Raw genomic sequence first — 18,676 nt, 5'->3', positions numbered from 1 at the left:
ATGGAGAAAACAAAACCACACTTTAGTTTAAAAGAAGAAATCATTGTCAAACCAACAACAAGTCTCAATTAAAACCAAAAGTCGTCTCAAAACAAAAAGATAAAAACTTATCTCAAGTCCTCCACCAAACACTTGAAGTTCCTTTAATTCTCTTCTCTTTACAATCACTCAAAATAAAATAATAAAAAGAATAAAATAAAAGTAAAAGTGGTGCTGGAAATCTCTCTGAACTAACTCTCCAAATGAGAACTTTCAAAACTTTCCAATACTTTCAGGACTCACTCTTTTTCGGACCTTTTCAGAGCTCTTTTCAAAGTCCTCTCTTCTTTATTTTATAATTTTCCAAAAGATGCCTTGGTTTCTCTTCAAAATATGTCTTTATTCGATGTATTTCCCCAAGAGATGCATCCTTTCGTGATAATTTTCGTCCATGGTGGTTATAACCACCTATTAAGCCAGTGGGTGCCTAAAAAACCTCTTCAAAATTCACAGAAATTGAATTTACTCGTCCAAGAACTGCCACTGGTGCTTAAGCGCGAGGCCTCTGGAGCTTAGGCACGATCTTCTCTGTTTAATCGGCGCTTAAGCGCCAGATCTGACGCTTAGGCGCCAAAACTCTTTTGTACATTTTTCACCTTTTTGCTCCAAATTTGATCCTTTTTCACTCCTTTCAGCATTTTTCACCTTTTTTACTTGTATCTGCAAGAAAAACACAAAAATACCTTCCATTAAAGCGCAATATCTAAAAAATAGATAAAAAAATATGTCTAAAAACGCTATATATTTTAGGTGTATCAGTCATGACCTAAATCCTCATATTTTCCAGGCTATTTGTGTATTGTCTCACACGAATGTAAGCCTTAAATAATAAAATTAGTAGGATGAAACATTTAAAATGATTCTATTCGAAATTGAAGCTGAACCATAGGATAGTCTAGGAAGTCACCGAGGTTCTCCTCAGGATCCATGACATCACCAAGTTCCTCTTCCTTTGGATTTAAAAATAAATGTTCCAAATTTCAGTCATTCCCATTTCACACCTCTTTGTCCGATCTTTTAAGAAGTCCTATCCTTTTTTAGCTTCTTGAAGATAATATCTTCTTGAATATAATATTCCCTGATTTTTATCGAGAGTTTTCTTAGGTGACTTCGATTATCTAAGATGTATTTAACTATAAGTGCTTGCCTTTATATGAAACTTTCAAGGAACCAACTTAATATAAATCCTATTTAATTTTTTGTATTAAATAGGGGAACTTATCGGTTAACATAAAAAATGATTTTTCATAGACTTAAACAAACTTCATAAACTCTTTAGTTTATTTAATCAAGCCTCACCAGTAAGTTGTGTGTCTATCCTTCGGGATAGATGCATTGCTTGTGATATTAGACTCGTTTATTTAAATTATTGAGGATATGAGATTGGTCCGGTCTTATATTTTTAAAATTTAAAATATTATTTTTTCCCAATATATATATATATATATATATATAACATAAATTAAACAGAGCGTCTATATATATATAATTAAAGCGGGCATCGGGATTTCCATTCCGGTGACCGAGCCCAACCAAACTTTTTTGTGCTGACACTTCTGCACTTAATGCCTTATCAAAGGTATGACATTACTCCATCTCTACTTGTCTTCTTTCTTTAAACTATTTGAAAGAAGTAACCCGGGAGAGGGCTATTCTGAACTACTGCATCCAGTTGATGAAACCCATCAATATTGGCTTATTGATTTACAAAAGCATTATCCATTCCTCTAAGGGAGGGACTACAACAGATTTGTGCTACCCTTCTCTCATAATTACTTTATGCAGTCAATTTAGAGTTAGATTTGAGCCTTAAGAGGAGATATTGTATCCACTTAAGCTTATTGGGAAGGCTAATGTGGATATATATGGGAAACATACTGGGTCTGGATTTGGGACTAGATTTTTTGATGCTCCATCTTCATCTCATGCCTCTATATCTCATACTCCTTATAGCATGAAATCTTTATTTGATAGTATGCAAAAGGTAAAGGATGGTATTTTTGATGTTCGAAGTAGAGTTCTGAGAGTTGAAGATTATCAGGATCATTTTGACTCTTATCTCCATTAACATAGTAACTATGAGAAGAGATTTCATAAATCTCTTGTCAGTCATCTCATGAGAAATCAGGCTGTAGAATTCTCCGATTATTTTGATTATCTGAGATTTGATGATCTGAGCCATATGGAAATGGATGGGGATGAAGATGATGATGAGGATGATGCTGGTGAGGAGTAGTTGATTTTTATTAGCGTGACTGGATGAATTTGTTGTTCTTTGATATTTGTAGTTATTTTAGCATTGTATTGGACTTATTGTCAGTTGATGCTTGTGTGAATTCTTATATGGAGTTTTTCACTCTATTGCACTACTGTTTACTTTTGCTCTAGTTCATATACATACTGATTATGTGTAATTAGATATTTTCTTTGCACTTTTGATGAAAAACGTGTTTCAAATTGGGATTTACTTACTGCTACAAACATGTTATTACTTGTACATGTTATGTTTTCATGTTTAGAACTATGTAATAGATAATTTCATTGATTTTTTTTCTTTCTTCATGCTTAATTTTCACTAAAATGTTGTTAAAATTTTATGTTTGGGGGAGGGAGAAAGAAAAATTTTTTGAAACTAAACTTTATTTGTCCTCAATAAATTATATTTTTGAAAGAAGAACTATTTTAACATAATTTGTGGTATGTGATGTTAACAATGGAAAACTATATTTTTGATTCTATAAGTGTAATAGAAGACTTAAGGAAAATTTTCTAGTGATAAGGGGATAGTTCTAAAGGTAAGATATTTTGGTATGAAGGTATAGGATGATGTTTTACTATTCAGAGTAGATATATAAATTAGAGACTATGAAAATTATTTTTTACTAATACAAATTATCAAGGAAAGATGAGATATGTGTAAGCCTTAGGAAGAGGACCTTTTAGAGGAGAATAGTGAAGTTCAAAATCATTAAAGGATATCTAGATATAATAATCCTCACATGAAAAAGTAAGGATTAAAAATATCCTGAAAGAAAAAGAAAAAGAAAAAGAGAAAGAAAAAGCATAAAAATAGAAAAATATGTGAGGAGAAGTTTGAGGAGTTGCCTAATTAAAAATTGGCTTCACTTGAATCAACTTAAAGGAAGAAATTTACTTATATTTATGAGCTTATTTATAATTTCAAGTATTAGTATCTTTACTAGTAAAGTTCTCAAAAACTTCTTTTCTTTTAATTTTTCTAAGATTCCTAAGTATGACAAATTACATTTATTTTTAAAATGAATAGAAAATTAGAATTTCTAAACTTGATTACTAAATATTTTTATACTTTAGTTCTAATATGAGTTATTGAAAATTTTTCTAAAAGTTTAACTGTCACACTTTTAGAGAAAAAAACTATAGGAATCTTTAAGTGAAACCCACTACCATAAGCTATAACATTTGTACATAGTAAAAGAGTTACTTGAGGACAAGTAACTTTTAAGTTTGGGGGAATTAACATGCCTTAAAATTACCTATTTTATAAATACATTTCATGCTTATTTTTTATGATATTGCAATTTAATGAAAAATATTTTGCATGTTTTTTGTTTCAGTTGCAGAAAATAGAGTTTATAGGAAAAGAAGTGAAAATAAAAGCAAAATGGAGTTATGGAACAGTGGCGCCTAAGCGCCAGAGAAAGAACGTGATTGACACTTAGGTGTCAGAGGCGCCTAGGCGCCAAAAATGATTATCTCTATTATTCAATGAATTCAGTCGGATTTTGAAGAGGTGCCTGAAGCAATCCTTGATGATTTTCAGAGCTTTACATGTAGGGACGAAGTCCAAATGAAGAAGAGAGTTAGAGAGTGTGAGGGTGTGTAAGATTGTGTTAGAGTGATTAGGGTAGGTCCCCATTAGAGTGAGCGGCTACCAAAAAAATATTGTGAGTCTTGTAAGAGTCTATTGAAGTCAAGGAAGTCAGGGTACTTCAAAGGATTTCTTGGGGAAGAAGTTGAGATAAGTATTTGTATTTTTGTTTATGTTTGGTGCTGTGAATTTGAGTTTTAAGCCAAATCGTGCTTTGTTTTGTTATTCTTATGAATTTTGAGTAATTTTCCTTTTTTTTCTCCTTGCAATAAGAAGTAAGCATGTTAAGGATTTAATTTGTTTAAAACTTCTTTTATTCCCAAAATTGTGATGGTATTTTCAATGGTTATTCATTTACTTTGCAAACTGGTCACTTGTAATGTTAAAATTTGTTGTGAAACATAATGACATGGGAGGACTATGATTTCACCCAACTAGTGAGTGTCACACTAACCTAACGAGGAGGGCAACCACATTCTAAGGAGAGTGCAAATAGATAGAGAGATAAGTTTTGATGGGCATAGAATTGGTGTTTCTAGGCTGACAAACAAGATCCTTTACCAATTTGGTCTAGAGTTGAAACCTGAAGTCCCTGATAGGTCCTATAGAAAGGACATAGTAAGTAATCTTGAAGTGAAATGCTAGAATCTACTCAACATTATCATACAATAAAGAACTAACTTTAGATTAGCTAATGTTCTTTATGCACTCGAGAGAGGGTAAATAATAGGTATGCTCCCATTTCTCACAATACATCATTTAAACCTTTAAACATTTTGATTCCGACACAGATTATGAACTCATTGCAAGGGGAAAGATTCCTTTTCATAATTAGAACTCTCTTTTACATTTGTCATAGTTTAGAATTTCTGCATTTACATTTAGTTTTACACAGAACTTGTGAGAATTTAGTAGCTTTACTTTTCATATGGTTTTGCTATTATATTTTCTAATTTAATTTCTGCAATTTTAAGTAAAAGTTTCACTAAAATTCAATTCAAAGGATTATAGGTTCGATGTGGGATCGATACTGGGGTTTTATAGAAAACTCTATATTACTTGAAACGATACGTATACTTTCGTTGTACCACTTGTGTGAAAACAATTATTCTATACCTTATAATATTTCATTTATTCACACTAGTTGTTAAATAAAAATTGTGTCAAGTTTTTGCCATCATTTGGAACATATAAATCTGCGTAATTGCGGGTCGGGTCAGACCATAATTTCACAAATAATGATACCCGCCCACAATAAAACCTATAGTGACCTTGTTCCCTTCCCTCAAAATCAATGGAACTAGAACATTACATCTAACCACCATTAAATTGGAGCGAAGACATCAATGAAGATTTGTCTATTTTTTACTGTGATTGATTTTAAAGTGTTTAGGATAAACTCAGTTACTTTTAAATTATTTGTACTTTTTTTTATGATTTGGATTCAAAGAAACTTATATCGTATTAATATTTTTTTTTATATTTAATGGATTATTAGGTATGATAAGTTAATTTAATGATTGTTGTCTCATTACACAATTCACATTTTAATGTGCATTGAAAATCTAGTCTCCAATTGGCACATAATATATTAGATGATGCTTTGTAGATAAAGACATTCAATCAAAGCATTACACACAATTGTGTATGATTCCCTCATTAGTTATCCAACGGTCAAAAATGCCAAGCCTTGCAACTAATAATGCCTTCAATTGGTGGATGTAGTGTAATTATCTGGTCAAATCTCTCCCTCTCTCGATGCTTAGTCTTTTATATTTATTTATGTTGTTGATTTTCTTATTCCTGCTTTCCACATTGGTTGGCAACTGCCGAGTGACGTGACGTTTCAACTCAGCCTTACCTGCTTGCTTACTCCCTTCAAAAGATCACACGATTGTAGGAAATCTTGTAGAGCAACTCTTAAGTATTCACCATCAAGATTATTAATAATATTTTCCAAATTAAATAAAAAATTTTCGTAGATCCATCATTTGATATTTTGTAGCTAGACGACATACTCGTATTCACCATCAAAGTTATTAATTATTTAATCTGTCATATTTATAAATTATATTAAGAAAATTACATGCATGCATTTTAAAATTATTTTATTTAATAAATTGATGATAAAAAACGGCCTTGTCGTGTAAAGATATCACGCGTCTTCCGAGTCCTTGGCATTTGTAATAAAGGATCTAATTAGCGAAAAATCATTCCATACAGACTACGTATGCAGTGATCTACACCGTTCATCAATGCAAACATGTATTTCGGTGGACCCCATTTAAATTTTTTTTTTTTAATGATGGATGGTGGAGATCAGACAACGTATGCATTTCTGCATACGATGTCTGTATAGAATAATTTTTCCTAATTAGCGCACATAATCAGTTGAGAATGATGCCTTACTAATCAAAAGATTAAAAAAATGAAGTTGTGAAATAAATGTGAAGTAATTAAAAAAAGGTAATCCATATGTTCCCTGTAGTGAATATTTTGGCTTAAGTTATATTTATTTACTTGATTAAGTATCATGTTTGATGATTTTGCTATAGAATTTGACAATGCCAGCTTTTGTGTTACATTTTGAAATTACAAAACATTAAATGGGGTTTTTTTAAAAAAAATTATTTCATAAAACTATCATTAGTTAGTTTTTCAGGACTTAAATTGCATCTTTTATTTAATTTAAATTACATAATTCATTCCTTGTGTATCATAAACTTCCCACCTACTCTTAATTTTTTTCATCAATAAATAATAATAATAATGTTTTGGTTAAATGAATTGGTTTGATTTGTTAGTTATGCTTTTTTTTTTCATTTGTTTTGTTATTATAATAATTGTATTAATAATAATAATAATAATAATAATAATAATAATAATAATAATTATTATTATTATTATTATTATAGCTGATCTTGTGGATTATTTTTTTAAATATTTTATTAAGTTGATCTGTTGGTTGAGCTGCTTTCGGAAGCTGTTGAAGTTGTTAAGATTGCTGAAATGATGATGGATGCGACTGAGCTCTTCCCAAATCTTTAGACAATGTCATTTTTACTGTTGAACATTATTATTATTTTCTAATTATCACATTATGTTAATGATTTTTTTCTCTTATGGTGGCAGACATTTTTAGATTAAAAATTTAGGCCATCAATAAATTTTCATTGTCCGTCACTAATTTCGAAGCACGACACATATCTCAATATAATATTTTGAGCAATGGATGTTCAAATCTTGATAAAAAAAGTCATACAGAAATCTAATTTTAGCAAGCTTATAGTCGAACTGATCAGCTCGATGAGAGGAACCTAATGACAATAAAGTTAGTCAAATTCGAGTCAAATTAAACATGGATCAAGTCATTTAACCTCTTTTGGAAGATTTTCGGACACATTTGGAAGGTTAAACGGATGTTGACTCTAACAAGTTCATGGTCGAATCGAGCTTCTCGACAAGACGAATCCAACGAGCCCGAGATCACTCCATTCGACACCATTAAGGGATCTAAATGTCTATTAAACACTGTTTGATTGAATGAAGATATCATGACTATTCAATCAAAATGATTTATATTCTACATTAATTATACTCAAAATACTATAAATAGAGTCCCACCCCTTTCATAAGAGAGAGCTTAAGTCTAGAGTGAGAGAGAGCTTGAGGCATTGAGAAGAAGCTGCAGCTCAACGTCACGGCCGATAGCCGTCAACCACTGCCGACTACCGCCAACCATCGCTGACAGTCGTCGACCACCGCTGAATTCCGTCACCAACCACATATCGTTGTCGACCACTGCCTACAATCGTTGATCACTGCCGACCACCGTTTGACCACTGCCGACCACCGTCCGTCGACCACCGCTGACCGTCGTCAACCTCTGCCAACCGTCGTCAACCTCTGCCAACCGTCGTCGAGCACCACTAACCACCAATTATCATCAATAATCACAAATAAAATGCCGTCAAGTCGACACTTATCATTTCCCGCTTGTAGAACAAGGGGTTTCTGTAATAATCAACCAATAGTGAATTTTCGAAACTGGGCCAGACCCGACGGTTTTTCCCTTTACCGTTTTTCCACATAAAAACTTCTGGCATCATCCTCGGTTATTCTTATTTCACCTGAGTGTGCGTTGAATTCTCGTGCAATATGAGACGACATCCTATTACTCTACCGCCGCAAATTTTCTAGCTACCATCAAAACTATTGAACATATTCATCCTCTTATTTTGTAAAAGTTATTTAGACACTCTCATTAATATGCTCGCATGAAAAGCAATAAATTATTCTATAACATATTTTGAGGGTTGTTGTTTTTCTTTTTGAAAAGATGAGAGCGGTGCAGGAGTAGAGATGTAAATTTAGATAGAGGATTAATTGAAAATTTGATAAACTTTGATTTAGAAAGAGTTTTATTTCTTATTATTTAAAATCATATAAAAATAATTTTAAAAGGTCTCAAAAAATTTTAGGAACGTTTTGAATATTTTTTAAAAATAATTATACCTTAATCAAATATATCAATTCAAATTAAAATATTACTAAAATAAAATAAAAATAAAAAATAAAAAATAAAAGTGATCCGAGATGGCCCCGAAAGTATAACAAAATTTGCTCATCTTGTAACCAAATCAAATGATTCCAAATCAATTTTAGGTCGGACTCGAGTTGAATGGTTGCCTTTTATATGAGAAAATTATAATCTATTTAAAAATTAAGTAGAATAATTTTTAAAAATTATTAATTTTCCCACAACAGCTTTACAATACATCAAAAACAACGGCTGTCCAAGGAGAAATTATTGCATACGGACACCGCATGCATCTCTGCATGCGGTGTCCGATCCTGACCGTAGATCACAGTGATCTACGGTCATGATTATTTTAGTTTTTTTTTTAAATTTAGGTGAGGCCCACCGAAATACATCCTAGCCGTAAATCACCTGATTTACGGTCAGGATCGGACACTGCACTCAAGATCCATATAAAATAATTTTTGTAAATATGTACGTTTATTCTCATGAGTAACCAAAAGGGCCGTTCAATTGTTTGTAGATACAATAGACTCCATAGAAAATGATGAGATGTGATTATCTAACATTTAATTGAATGTAATTAAGAATTAGGATGAACTTCTTGCTCCATAAACCATCCAATTATGATAATTCACATACAAAACTGGTGAATGAAAAATATTATTTTTAAAATTTCTATTAATGTACACACCAATATTGTCGGCACAAATCTTAAAGCAATCAAATGGCTAAAATGATGGCACAATGATTGAGGCATTTAATTCAAGAAACATGGACTGGACCGACTATCTGAAAGATCCACCATCGGTGAATCTAGTCGACGGGTCTATCTGTTGTCCAAATCGCTGAAGCTCTTTAAAAGTCGGTCGAACACAACCGGTCGATTGACTGCACGTACCTTGGCAAAAACGACCTCCACTAGGCCCGTCGCTTAGATCGACGAACCAAAACATGTCTACCAACTTATTATCGACACACTCAAATTCAAATTGTAATATAAATATAGTATGAAATCAACACATTGATTCCATTAAGGATGGTTTCCATAATCATTTTCTCCTTTCTTTAATTGTACAAGAAGACCTCCTATAAATAGGAGGCTCAATGATGAATAAAGGGACCTTGAGGGTCTAAGGATTTTTTTCCGACCTATCTGGTGAGAATTTACGAATGTCTTCCAACTCTCTCTCTACTCCTCCTTCTCCCAACTCTAAGGCATGTATTTCTAAAGGACAATTTCATATTCAATAATTAAAAAACTTGAAAGTTTTTTTTTTATTATTGCTATTTTTATTTTCTTTTTTCTCCCCAAGAAGAACACTTGGATATTCATATTCCAGGCAAGTCAAAGTAATACCCAAAGCTAGGCTTGACTGGATTATGGACTCTAGAAATGAAATTCCTCTTATTTTCTCCTGTAATGACATTCCAACCACACCTTACTAAAACTTTATTTTCTGTACAATTCAGTATTTAGACTGGACAATCAATTATCATTCAATAAACGTCTAAATAGATGATTATGTATTAGTTCTATTATGCATAAGAATGTAAATAAATATGATAATATAACTTTTAGAGGCAATCAGATGATTAAGAAGAAAAAATTAGATAAAAATAAGGAATAAAAATTTAATGAATGATTATGTTAGAGGAAATCCTAAAGTGATATATATATATAAACTAAAATCCCACGTTTCACGCACTTTTGCTCCTGCACGAGACTATATCGAAATGAGTGTCCTCCCTAGCTAAATTTGACGTACCGGAAGCACCAACGCGGTTCGTATCATCATCTGGGGTCGCTCGGACGACTTTGTCGATGGTCGGGTTGAAAACTCGTCAAATTCAAATTTCTTTAAAATTCTAGCTTGTGATCGATCGTTCCAGCAATTAATTCGAGTTTGATTAATCCTGAGTCTTCTACGGGCGCGGTGATGTGGATTTCGATAATTATGTGCATCGATGCGTGAATTGTGGTATTCGTGCATCGAACACGCGTGGAGGTTGCAATAGGTTTCTTTTGGTTTCAGATCCTATGGGTACTTGACTCGAGCTTCGTCATGCTGATTTTAGTCGACTCAACTAAACATTGAGGATTTAGGACAGATGACATGTAACTGTGAGGAGTCAAGAAGTGGCTTGAATTTCTAATTGGTATTGGACCCAATGCTAGTCCTCTAAGATAGTCGGTAGGAAACCTTAAGGCTAGATCCTGGGCTATAAGAAGAGTAAGAAACTTTACCAAAAACGAGGTCAACAACGTATTGCCTTGATTCAACAAAGGATGAGATTTTGAATTTTGCATGTTGTTTCGTGCCCAAGATTTCTTGGAAGGTGTTCTCCAACTAAGACTTCCTCTCCGCCTTTATGTTTATGCCTCCTTTTTGGAATGAGGTGGAGGACTCACTGTCCAAATAGTAAGTTTCACCGTTATCACGCCGCTCTATCGGGGTCACAAATTGTCTTCTCCATAGAGACATGTTAGATGATCCAGTGGGTAGTTGGACTCGAGGAGAAACCTTTGGAAGTTGCTCCATGACCTCTCTTATCATTCAATTTACCTTGTTCTCAATATCAATGAGTTGTTGAGTTATGAACTCTATTGTGTCATCTATTTTTATTGAAGGTTCTACGTTATTATAGTCAACAAATCTAGGATCCTCTTCTAAATTGTGGCATATCCATGCTCATTGCACCTAAACATATGTTAGATCAAAACATGTCTGGGCAGACACATCACTTATATGAGAACTAGGGACATAAAGAGAAGAGAAAATGGGTTATAAGTTAAGAGTTAGAAAGTGTGACGAAAACTAAGGCTATGCACATATTATTACTAGTATAATCTCTTTATTGTATAGATTGCAATGATTTTTTACCGGTAATCCCTACTTATCTGTAATGGGTATCCCAATCAAATATATAAAGGGAAAGATTACAAAATCGATGATAATGTTCGACACCAAGGCATATCTTATGGTGCATACTAAATGGTAATGTCACACTCGATATTTGCACAATATGATGAGTCAATGAGCAAGCAAGTTACCAAATTCATTGAATTCGTGTGTAGGGCTCGAGCCAGTTCTCAGAAGAGCTCATAGTTATATCTTTGCTAGACTTTTCATGCTGCTATGAAGAGCTGTTGTGACTTGTGGATGTTGTGCCTAACGATTTGGCACCTACGTGGATCGAGTTCGAATTGGCCCGTTGATTACCTTTGTGAGTTGGTATAACTCGATTTGTCATGAACCTGCCCATGAATTGATTTCGCCGGTTGGCAAGTCTAACTTGATCTATCAAATTTTTGGGTGTATGAACATATAGACTAAAGGATAGAAAAAGCACTAATCAGAAAAGTTGATAATTAGAGTAAAAAAATTATGAAGCAAAGGTGTAGACCTAAGATTACTTGGTTGAAGAAGGATTACATAATTGTTAAAAGTAATTTGCGAATAGGCTCAACATCTTAAACAACCCCCAACAATAACAAATAAAAAATTAGGATTCCTAACACCGAATTCATGAGAATTTGAAATAAATGATGCTTCTATTAACAAATTGAATTGTTATTTAAAAACATGATCACTTAATCCTCGCTAAAAAAAGGCAGAAAAAGAAAATTGTGGGCCTGAAGGCCACAGCCATAGACTAAAATCTGCTGCTACTGCAGCTTTTACCACAGCCACAAGGATCGGAATTTTAACCATTTACCACATAATGATCCAGCTGAAACGAATAAGATAGAAAGAGAGAATAAAATTCACATAATAATGACTAAAAGCTGAGAATGTTCCAACTCAGTACCATATATGGAGGTAGAGGAGCTACCAAGTCAAGCATATCAAGTTCTGCCAGGTTAAGCTTTGTTGCCGATGATGGCTCCAGATGCCGGCCTGCTTCGGCGATGTTTGGCAGGATCAACTGGTGGCAGTGAAGATGCAAGCGAGGCTGCTTCTCAGATATGCTTCCACTTTCGAAGTCGAGACCAAAAGGATGTTTTTCTTTGGGGAGCTTTGAAGTTCTAGCTTCTACAATAAGCTCCCATTTCTTGTGTGCATGCCAGCCATACTTGTAATCACCAACTATAGGCGTTTTGAGAACTTCAGCACAGTGGACTCGTAGCTTAGTTTGTTCAAGTTGGGAAAAAAGGTAGAGGAACAATTAGCCTTCGGAAAAAACCATCTAAAATGCACAAGAAAATCTTCTGTTTCAGTTTTGACGTACCTGGTGTTTTCTACCAGTTAGAGGGCATAGCTCCAGCCAAGTATAGCCTGCAAATGGTAATGAAAAGTTGAAGAGTAAAAATCAATAAATCTGACAGTAGTGACTTTACAGTTTCAAACTGATTGGCCTGTCAGATGAAACACTACGTATAACATGCTCATGTTTGTTGAAAACAAACATACCGTTTCTCACAAAAACTTATAAGATCTTAAATGATGCAAAATATTATTTTGACTGACCGTTGGATGTTTTTATCACTTTATACTCCGTTAAAGCATGTTGCGAGGATGCAGGCCTCTCCTTTATCACAGTGATTCTTTCTGACTTTCCATCTTCCAGAATAACCTGATTTATTGGTGAATCTACTTAACAAAAATCCGGTTCAAAAACTTCCTTGAAACCGCACATACATAACAAAACAAAGGATGGAGCAGTAGCAGAAGTAACCGTTAACAGATTGAATAGAACACAGCTAATGGAGCTTGGATAAATCCAGTAATTAGATATTTGAGAATAACGATAGATTAACACGTGGCTTATGTTGAATGTCATTCATCTTTTCAGCTTGCAGTTTGAGCAGAAGATACATAAAATAATCCTAGACAGAATAAACATGGGCGAAATGCAGATTTTGATTACGTCTCCATCGTGAAAATGCTCAAATTTAAATGGTTAAAAAAAACCCCTGACTGAAATAAAAGCTACAGCATTTTCTGTACAATGTGATTCTATTTAAAGGGAATGAACTGTAAAATTTAACAAATTATAAAAAAGCTACATTATTTTCTGTACAATGCAATTCTAATTACAAAGGATAACACACATAAATTTTGCTAAATGAGGTGTCCTATGTTGTACCATATTGTGTTGCTTTCTATTATCTTATGTTGTGAATCTGTGACGTGAAATAGTAAAATAAAGTGGACGGTTGTTTGGTCTAACTAGCTACTAAGATTTTTAAAAAATATTAGGAAATTTTGAAGTATTTCAATAAACATTTTTTAACACCGAAGTCGTTGAGTTTTAATGAAGGAAATACATACTATTACAAGATTACTATAATAGAAACTTAAAATCCTAATTATAGATTGTTATATGAATTATTGAAGAACCAAATTGTTAACAGGTTAATTATACGAATAATTATATTATTTATATACTAATTATTAATAAATGAAGTATTAGCTTACTAATCAGCATAATTTCATACAGTAAATATTAATTATTACCTATAATTTTCAAACCCAAAATTGAGTTAACCATGCATAAAGCAAGATTTTAAGACTAGATTTTTCTATTTTTTCACACACCCCTAAACGTATACAACCCCGTATATGCAAGGCCCTGAATCCAAGATATTTTGGTTGAAAGAAAAAGTTCTCAACCACTAGGCCAAAGTGACTTGTAGATTTTAACACTAGGTTCATGAGGTTTATTCGCACATTTAGATATTCATTTTCTGCAACATTTTAAAGTAAAATTTAAAATAATTTAAAAATAAATGCATTAAAAAAAATAATCAACATCTAACATGAATCACATAGGTGTGCAAACTTTAATTATAATAAAATATCAAAAGTATGAATGAATAGTTGCAAATAAAATTTTAAACTGAAAAGAGATGATAGCCAATCATATCAAGTTAGGTACTACGGTTAATTGAAGAATGTAAAAGCATTCTTGACAGCAAGGTTTTATTTGAAAAAGGAAAGCTTGTAAAAATTATAATTTCTTGCTTATTTCATAATAGTTAAAACCAAAACTAATTTGATCTAATAAAATAAGTTCATTTTAGCCAACAATTAGAAATCATTGGAACCACTCAACACTACTCTGAATATTGAAAAAATCTCACTGCTTATCTAACTTTGCAAAACCACTATGGATACACCTCTATTTCATTGATTCAACATTATGTTACCATTTTCATTGCATGTGGAGGTCTACAGTGGAGTATAAAGGCCTTTGTTTGAGCAGAACTAAATTTGAATACATTAAATGCAATTTTAGTAGTAGTAGCTCTATTGTATCACTGTTACTATAGCCAAAAAATTTCTACATCAAGACAGAACAAAATATATCGAGATTGGTTGTGATGATTTCATCTCAGAAAAAGTTAATAATGGAATAGTTCAGCTAGATTCTCACAAGACTTTAGATTATTAATATTCTCATCAAAGCATTCCCAAGAGTCAATCATGATGACTTAAATTCCAAGCTCAATTTGTACAATATATACAACTCATTTTAAAGAGGAGCGTGGGAATGTGCTAGTCAACATTCCTGACTAGGAAGGAATTTATTTCCTTCCTTCAAAATATATTTCAATAATTGTGTTTACTTTTTAATATATCTTTTTTTCCACTATTTCCTATTTACTGGGATTCCTAATTTTGAGACATTTCACTATTATATATATGTAGTAAAGTCTAATGCATAAGAAGAATGAGAAATCAATTTCTTTTATGATTGCTACATTATATTTACGACAATTGAGTGAGACTAATTCGTAATTTACTAAGTCGTGATTTGTGCAACTCTGAACTAGTGTTGGTGAAAATTGTGTCTGACAGAGTCACCCATCTCTATTGTATCACTGTTTATAAGAGGGGTTAGCTGGGGTGATAGAAAATGATATCAGAGTGAGTTTGAATGAAAGTAATGATGAAAGTGTGTTTGGATTTAAAAGTAGGAATTGAATTAAAATATGAATTGATCAATACTGATTGGATGTGAGGAAGGTAACCCATATTAATTGAGGAATAATGTATGCATGACAAAATTATTATTTAATAAATTGTATTGAATAACAAATTATGCAACATATAAAGATGCTTGAGGAGTGTTTGAAAGAACTGAGGAAAATTGAGAGTCAACCTTCTAGGCCAAAATGCAGATCGAGAAATGGAACCTAAAAATAATTCAAATATAATTGATATTCATAACAAGACAAATGAAGAAACAAGAACCATCGAGTTGTAGGGCATTGTCCAGCTAATATCTCAAATGGTTAATAAAATGACAGCTATTAAAAGATCTACAAGCATTGCGCCTGAATTTGAATATGGTGCAAAAGTTGATCTGCATTTGAGGATCTTTTAAACATTAAAGGCATCTGCATTCAAGGGTGTCAATGACCCTATAGTTGTTGAGGATTGGCTAACGAAAATCAAGAAGATTATTGATGATGTGATTTGTCCATAGAACAGGAAAGTAATGCAAGGCACTTTCATGTTAGAAGGGGAGATAGATAAGTGATGGCAGACACAACATAGACAGAAATTTGGGCTGACACCTCTACCACAAACTTAGTGGATAATTTTATAAGTTCTTTCAAGGATTTGTATATTCCACCTACAGCCAGATTAGCACAGCAATATAGTTTTTTTTAATTTGACTCAAAAGTCCAAGACAATTAAACAATATAAAAAAAAAATCACTTCTCTTTTCAGTTATGTGCCTCATTATATCGGCACCCACAACAAAAAATGTCACCGATTATTAAACATTCAAGAACTGTTGAGATTGGCATGGACTCCTTCTGACTTCAAGAATATTTAGTGTTGGTTGAAAGAACTAGAAAAATTGAAAGGAGCAAAACTTCTTCAGTCAATGGTGGCAACCACAAGCAATCAAAGAAAAGATTTTGGCAAGAGAAATAACCTTAAAATAAAAAGATATTTAAATTAGAAGGTAAGCAGAAGCTGATCCAACTAGAAAAATAAATTTGTCAGAAGTGGGAAAAATTATTTTGGACAGTACTTGGTCGATTCAAGAAAATGCTACAGATGTGGATAAATATGACATTGTCAATTGGACTGTCCGTTGAAAAAGAAAAGAGAAGAAAGACAACCCAAAAAGCTTTTGGAAGGTGGCTAGTCAAACAAGACACAATTTTTGGAAATGTCTTCAGTTCAAGCAAAAGGAGAGACCAGAGTGCCAAAATGAGAACCCAGTGAGACCGTGGTTACTGCACTTACCCCACAGGAAGCTAAAGGATCTAAAGAAGTTGTTACATATATACTTCTGATTCTAGATCAGCTTGACAAGTTTTATTTGATTTGGGTGCACCACAATCTTTTATTTCTGAAAAATTTTTTGTCAACTTATATGTTGATACTGCACTTTGATCCTACATTATATATTATCATACTATTCGAAAATAGTTTCTATACAAAAAAAAATCTTAAGTGCATGTTAATAATTCTGATAAAAAGCTGCTAACAAAATTGATCATAATACTAATTCAAATTTTTGATGTTATACTAAGTATAAATTAGTTAGTAAAATATTTTGTTACGACTAAATGCTGGAAAATGAAAGTGATGTTTAATTTGCCTAGTGAGAGGTCATTTTATTTCTCCTATGATATGAAAGTACTATCTTCTTTGATCGATGCAATAAAAGTTGGAAAGTACTTGCAAAGTAGTGAACTAGTACTTTTAGCAAAATTAGAAGAATTGAACTAGATTATGCACAGATTAAAGAGCATTTAAGTGGTTGCATAATTTTATGACATATTTTGTGAGGAATTGTCAGTTTTGCTGCCAAAACGAGAAAGTTAATTTTGTTAAAGATATGCAATCAATAACATTTGTAATTTTTAAATTTATATAGGATGACTCCGAAAGAATTACAGAAATCAAAGTTTTAATTGCAAGAATTGATAGATAAATGATTTATTAGGCCTAGAACTCTTCTTGGAGTGCTCCTGCATCATTTTTCAAGAAGAAAAATAAATATATGTGATTATGCAGTGGTTGTAGAGAATTGAATAATGTAAAAATGAAGAAAAAATATCTCTGTTTGGGATAGACAATTTGTTTAATCAATTGGAGGTCGCTATTATATTTTTTAAGATTTATCTAAGATCGAGATATCATCAAGTCAGTCAAAGAGACAAAGATAATCAAAAACGCTTTTGAGACCAAATATGATCATTATGAATTTTTAATTGTTTATAGTTTCATAAGTATCATTGCAATTTTTATAGATCTAATGAATTGAATATTCGAGCCTTATGTGGATCACTTAGTTATTATTTTTATTGATGATATTTTGATAGATTCAATTGATGATGATCATGCTAAGTATCTGAGAATAGTTATAAAGTTGCTAAAACATGATCAATTATTTGCAATTTTTTTTAAAAACAATTTTTTTGTTGTGAAACATTGCATTCTTGAGGCGTATCATTGGTAGACAAGAAATCTCAATAGATCCTCAAAAGGTGAAAGCTATTGTAGAATTGACTACACATAAGAATGTTACAAACATATACAATTTTCTTGATTTAGCTGAATATTGCAGGAGTTTTGTTAAAGAATTTTCCTAAAAAAATAAGTCATTATCCAAGCTCTGAGAATGTTTTCAAGCTTGAGTAAACTAAAAAATGTGGGCACAATTTTCAAGAATTGAAGAAGCAATTGACTACTGCACCAATATTAGCCATCCCATCGGGAACATAGGGATTCATACGCGTCATTGAGATATTTAGACTGTGTTTTAATGCAAAACAGAAGAGTAAGAGCCTCTGCATCAAGACAATTGAAGCGCATGAGAGAAATTATTTGTCACATGATCTGAAGTTGGTTTTTATGATATTCGCTCTTAAAATCTGGAGACATTACCTATATGGGGTGAAGTGTGAAGTATTTGCTGATCAATAGAGCCTATAATATATTTTCAAACAAAAATAACTAAATTTGAGACAAATGAGATGGCTAGAGCATATCAAATATTATGATTTGGTATACAGTATTGTCCTGCTCAAGCAATTATAGTTGTGGATGCTTTGAGTCGTAAATCAATATGCTATGCAGGCTGGATTATTACTCAAAAGCTATAATTGATTAAAGAAATTGATGTCTTACAACTGAAGGTCAAAAGAATAGAAGATATTTGATATTTACATCAGTTGACCGTACCAATTTTAATAGATAGAATTAAGGTAGCCCAAAAATTAACAATAATTTCAAAAACTTATTGAGCTAATTCGGTCAGGAACTAAGCAA

The 18,676-nt window shown here is 32.4% G+C and overlaps 1 protein-coding gene across 6 annotated transcripts in view; it reads right to left on the bottom strand.

Annotated features, from left to right (window-relative positions):
* Nucleotides 1–11,372: 11,372 nt before the first annotated feature.
* Nucleotides 11,373–18,676, bottom strand: part of LOC110032664 (RNA pseudouridine synthase 4, mitochondrial) — a 66,923-nt gene continuing 59,619 nt past the window's right edge. For 2 of the 6 annotated variants that reach the window (XM_020736361.1, XM_020736366.1), the window contains 4 exons: nucleotides 12,902–13,007; nucleotides 12,663–12,709; nucleotides 12,243–12,560; nucleotides 11,373–11,688 (listed from right to left, as the gene is read on the bottom strand). In XM_020736361.1, coding sequence (XP_020592020.1) covers nucleotides 11,650–11,688; nucleotides 12,243–12,560; nucleotides 12,663–12,709; nucleotides 12,902–13,007 — 510 coding nt within the window. In that variant the 3' untranslated portion in view covers nucleotides 11,373–11,649. Of the gene's footprint in view, nucleotides 11,689–11,934; nucleotides 12,561–12,662; nucleotides 12,710–12,901; nucleotides 13,008–18,676 lie in introns of those variants that run through there. The other 4 variants (XM_020736364.1, XM_020736363.1, XM_020736365.1 and 1 more) reach the window with 4 other exon arrangements.

This window comes from Phalaenopsis equestris, unplaced genomic scaffold (genome assembly GCF_001263595.1).
Source record: "Phalaenopsis equestris unplaced genomic scaffold, ASM126359v1 Scaffold000998, whole genome shotgun sequence".
NCBI classification, from domain to species: domain Eukaryota; kingdom Viridiplantae; phylum Streptophyta; class Magnoliopsida; order Asparagales; family Orchidaceae; genus Phalaenopsis; species Phalaenopsis equestris.
The sequence above is the reverse complement of the archived record's forward strand: the minus strand, read 5'-3'. Positions and strand labels throughout refer to the sequence as shown.